Raw genomic sequence first — 5,020 nt, forward strand, 5'->3', positions numbered from 1 at the left:
CCCATCTCCCCCCCACCCACCCCACCCCCCGGCAGCAGCCACAGCGCCAACTACATCTCCGTCCCCCGCCCCCTCCAGGGTACGGTCCATCTGCTCTGCTCTGTCTCTCGCTCCCTCCCCCCACCCGCTTTCTCACTCCTCCTCCGCCCCCCCCCCCCCCCCAACGCTCCGAATCTTCGCCGGCCGTCGCTACGGAAACCAGCCGATACCCAGTAAATGGGCACCGTGCAAAAGCAATGCAGCCGGGTAACAAAGAAGCCCTCCCTCCATGGGGTTCTGCAGAAACATCTCAAATCCTTTTGCTCTCTGTGCATATATTGGAGGAGACGCGTCTCGCCACATAGCTAGGATCCACAGCAATTTAACACAGCAACCACAAAAAGTGCAGATGGAGGGTATTTTTTCCAGTTTTCTGGTGAAGAAAATCAACAGCCTCCTCCAAAGTGCATTTCACAAACGCCTGGATGTTACTGGATTTGTCTAGATTACGTTTCTGTTTGGGACTTTCCCATTTACACAAAGGGGTTGGCTTCCTTCAACCATCAGTGCCGATAGCCTGGCCAGCGTCTTTTCCCTTAAGGGCGATAAGATATGTTTGCTGGCACGATGCACTTCTACAAAAAACTATTTACATCAGCTCTGGGAAATATAACTTGGTGATTGAATAAGGCATCAAACCGAAGCAGTGTGTATAAAACCAAATCGTTACAGACGCTTTTCAGCTTGGTTTCGAAAAGAAAGATAATGATTAAACCAAAGAAATGGAGGCTGGTACTAAGCGTTTTCCAGGATGCGATCCGTTTTCCTTGAAATGCAGGAGGGAAGTTGTATCTGAAATGCAGCACAAGGGAGAATAAGAGCTTGATCTAAAAAACAAATGCCCCTTCGTGTGTTTTGCCCCCAAGAAACGAAATATTCCCTTGACTGATTCTCCTCTTGCTACAGATAAAGGATTGTTCATATTAGGGTTATTGAAATGCAGCGAACATACAAAGATCATCCGATTCTGCAGCACAATGCGATCTTTGGGGTCAGAGAGGTGGGCGGTTTGGACGGGTGTCTTGAAATCCTGAACCCTTGATTATTTTAATGGCTGTAACATTCTTGTTTATAAACAAATCGGGCATTTTGAGATTTAATCTTTTTTTGAAAAGGTAATTCCGTCAGTTTTCCTCATTACTGCTCTTTAAACAGAGGTTTAGGTCGCCTTTCCCAGCAGTATAATTTATCCATTTCAACTGGAAAAAAACAAAACACCATGTAGACCTAGGCTGCCAGACATGCCAAAGGCCACTCCCACCTCCCAAAAGAGATTCAGATCCCTGGTATTTCACACAAGTCACTGCTGTTACTCAGGTACTTAGCGGCAGTATTATTTCGAGCGAATTAGTCTCAAATTACATCTTATTTGAGAGTCAATGAATGTAAATATATATTTAGGGTTCACATTTGGGAAAAGCACAAATAGATCTCTGATAACGTCGCTTCATCCATTAATTTAATGCATCAAAAATCTAAGTGGTCGCCGCCTCAGAAAACAGGTTTTAAAAATACAAATCAAGGATAATCAGACAGCAGAATGTAATCAGACCCGTAGGCTAATTTCAGAATATTTTATTTCAAACCGATATTGCTAGGGGGAGGGGTTTGATTCTGCTTTCTCGGCGGCGGCCGCGGCTGCTTTTAGCATTTTCAACATCTGGCCTACAGACCTACTAATTTCAACTCGTGATCTCCTTTGGCAAAACTCGAACTAGATCTACGTGATTTAAATACCTTCCAAATTGGGGCGATAGAACAATTGCAATTAAATCAAAAACTCACACCTCGAACCTTGATCTTCTACAGCAGAGGGTGGAGGGGGGCGAGTGGAGTAGGGGTAAGAGGATGAAATCACAAACACACAAGTCAAACCATTGTCTCTAATTTAACACAGAAGCAAATGGGGGAAAGAGAAACACACAAACGGAGCCACTGCAAGTCAAAGGAAATCCCCTTGCAGGGTTAATTCACCTCCGAAAAGAAAGGGCAATAAACCCATGCATCATCATTTTTAAGTGAAGAAAAAAAGAGTGCATGCATTTTTTCATTACTTTATTTATTTTTGTGGTATTAATTATCAGTCAAAGGCTGATTTCAAATTATTGCAATCGCAGCTCCATTGTTCGCTCCAATTGGAAGCCCCACCCCTCCTTTGTCTGGCGGCGCCGTGATTGGTCGGCGACGGGCCGGGGGTTGCCGTCAGCGCTCGGAAAGCCCATTCATCTGTGCACTTGGGCGTTGGACTCCGCATCTTATTAGCAACCAGGGAGATTTCTCCATTTTCCCCTTGTCTACAGTACGGCTACAAATCTGGGATTTTTTTTATTACTTCTTTTTACTAAACTTGGGCTCTTTTTTTTTTTGCTCGACTTTTTTTCCTCCTTTTTCCCCCCTTCCTCCTGTGCTGCTGCTTTTTGATCTCTTCAACTTAAATTTTTAAAAGGAGTGCATATAAATCGGTTCTGTTCTCTCTTCTCTTTTTCCCCCCCTCTGGTGTGTGTGTGTGTGTGTGTTGCTGCTCGCCCAGTATTTATACCAATCCAACGCTCTTTGTTTCCCCTCCTTTTGGATCTCTTGAGTTTCTTTGTTGAATAAGACAGCATGGGTGCCCAGTTCTCCAAGACTGCTGCAAAAGGCGAAGCCGCGGCTGAGAAACCTGGGGAAGCAGTGGCTGCATCTCCTTCTAAGGCGAATGGACAGGTAATTCCCCCACCCCTCCAAAAAACCCTACCCTAAAAAAAAAAAAGGCAAAACTTGGACTTTTTTTCCCCTTGCATCCTGTTTATTTTTCCTCCCCTTTCGATGTGCCTTGGGCATATTAGATGGAGAATATGGCCAAAGCCTTTATCTTGAAAACTTAATAGAAAGAAATGGCTTTTTCACTCTTTTGTGGGGGGAGGGAAGGGTTCTGTAGACCCGATTTTTCTTAATGGAGTGGAGCAGATAAAAATCACTGGTGCGTTATTTGAAGGGGGTCCACGCTGCTCGTAAACTGAGGAATGTGATACTTGGTTGGCTTTTCTGTCCGTTCAGTCTCCTCCGTGCATTAGCTTTTTCTTCTGAAGACGTTTGTCTGTGGATAGTCAAAAAAGCCCCTGGTGGGAGGTGGATTGGTAGATAGCAGTATGAAATTTGCTCTCTGCAGTGCAAACTGGCAGTGGTGAGGTTAGGGGAGGGAAGTGGCATGCCCGGGGGTACCCTGTTGGGGAGAGCGCTGTGCCTGTACCTCTGGGAGGTGGCTGGCTGGAGAGGGGAAGGGGCAGCGAAGCACGCTCTTCTCTATGTTGTTGCATGCCTCGCCCCCACTCCTCTACGGATCTAGGCTCAACCTACGATTGAAACCCGGGGGGCTGACTTGCTCTGGGAGGCTTTTCGCGTCACTCTGCCTGTTTCAGCGCAGTCCGCACTGGGGGTGGGGGGTGGTGACTCTTGGCGTTGCACTAACTTGACCCTCATCTCTGCCACCCCCCGCGCAACAGGGGTGGCGGCGCTGGAGTTGAGTGGCGCCTGCATCTAAAACACCGGGCACCCCCACCACGGCTCTGAGCAGCTGCTGCCGGAGCCAGCCGGGCTCTTTCGCCCTCCGCAGAGGCTTTAGACTCGTTAAAAATGCAAATGCAGCGAGAGGCGGGGGCGCCTCTTTTAACCAGCCAGCAGGGGGAGGGAAGCCACGTCTTTATTTTGATTTTATTGCTGGCTGAAGGGTGCGGGGGAGGGGAGGGGCAGGCGTGAAACGGACGCGAGGAGCGAGGCGAGCTTTGTTAGCCTTTCTCCTCGGCTGCGCTGCTGCTGGACGCGGCGTGCGTGAGCCCCGCAGCCCGCCAGCTGCTCCCCTCCTCTCCCCTGCCCCCTCCTCTCCGGCCGCCTCCAGCCGGGGTCGGCGAGGTGGAGTCACAGTGCCCTCTGCTGGCGGAGAGCCGCAACGATGGCAGGGCGGGCGGGGCAGCGCACCGCCCTGCAGTGCCTTGCGGATGCGCTGGCTTTCTCCACCCTTCGGGCGTCCCCCAGCGGGCACCCTGTGAACGCAGGCGGGGGCGTGGCTTGGCGCTGCGTTTCCAGGGCAGCACCAATGGGCTGCGGTCCCGAAGCCTGGGCTGGGGAGCAGGCGGGGGGGGGGGGTGAATGTTGAAAATGCTCAGTGCTGCCTTCCTCTCTCTCTCTCTCTCAAGAGGAGCAATGGCGAGTCTGCCCCTTGCCACTTGCTGGCTTACGGCCCCGCAGTTTCTGCAGTTAATCGCTTGATCTGATCAAATCCTCGGACTTGTATAATAGTCCAAACCATGCCTTAGTATTGGCATAAAATGCCAAGATGGCAAGTATTCTTAAAACCGTCTGTACTGTCTGCTCCATCCAGTTCTGCCTAAGTGCAGACTCTGGTTCAGGGAAATGAACTAAGTTCTCCATCAGATGACCCTGTTGAGCTTGGGATATGGCTGAGAAGCAGATCTTTCTCCAATAACACTGAGTTGTTTTCTTCCAGGAAAATGGGCATGTAAAGGTGAATGGTGATGCCTCTCCAGCAGCTGCTGAGGCAGGCAAGGAGGAGGTCCAGGCAAATGGCAGTGCACCTGCTGAAGAGACAGCGAAGGAAGAGCAAGCCTCTTCTGAGCCTGCCTCTGAGAAGGAGGGAACAGAAGCCGAAAGTACTGAGCCAGCCTCGCTTGCTGAGGGAGAGCCCTCCTCGAAGGCAGAGGAGGGAGCTACCCCATCTTCCAGCAATGAGACCCCGAAAAAAAAAAAGAAGCGCTTTTCCTTCAAAAAGTCCTTTAAGCTAAGTGGCTTCTCCTTTAAAAAGAACAAAAAGGAGGCTGGGGAAGGAGCAGAGAACGAAGGTGCAGCTTCCTCTGCAGAGGGAGGGAAAGATGAAGCAGCTACTTCCCCAGAAGCTACAAGCAATGAGGAGGGCAAACCTGCCCAAGAGGAGTCCTGCGCTGCTGCAGCTAGTGGCACAGAGGAAACAAAGGAGGAGACTGGTGAC

At 49.9% G+C, this 5,020-nt stretch overlaps 1 protein-coding gene across 1 annotated transcript in view; it reads left to right on the forward strand.

The window, feature by feature from the left end:
• The first annotated feature begins 2,254 nt into the window (after positions 1 to 2,254).
• MARCKS (myristoylated alanine rich protein kinase C substrate) overlaps positions 2,255 to 5,020 on the forward strand; it is a 5,235-nt gene continuing 2,469 nt past the window's right edge. Inside the window, exons 1-2 of the mRNA XM_084625107.1 lie at positions 2,255 to 2,742; positions 4,523 to 5,020. The exon at positions 4,523 to 5,020 is cut by the window's right edge and continues 2,469 nt beyond it. Coding sequence (XP_084481233.1) covers positions 2,644 to 2,742; positions 4,523 to 5,020 — 597 coding nt within the window. The 5' untranslated portion in view covers positions 2,255 to 2,643. The remainder of the gene's footprint in view (positions 2,743 to 4,522) is intronic.

The sequence above is a fragment of the Lepidochelys olivacea genome, assembly GCF_965140295.1.
Source record: "Lepidochelys olivacea isolate rLepOli2 genome assembly, chromosome: 3".
Classification (NCBI taxonomy): Eukaryota; Metazoa; Chordata; order Testudines; family Cheloniidae; genus Lepidochelys; species Lepidochelys olivacea.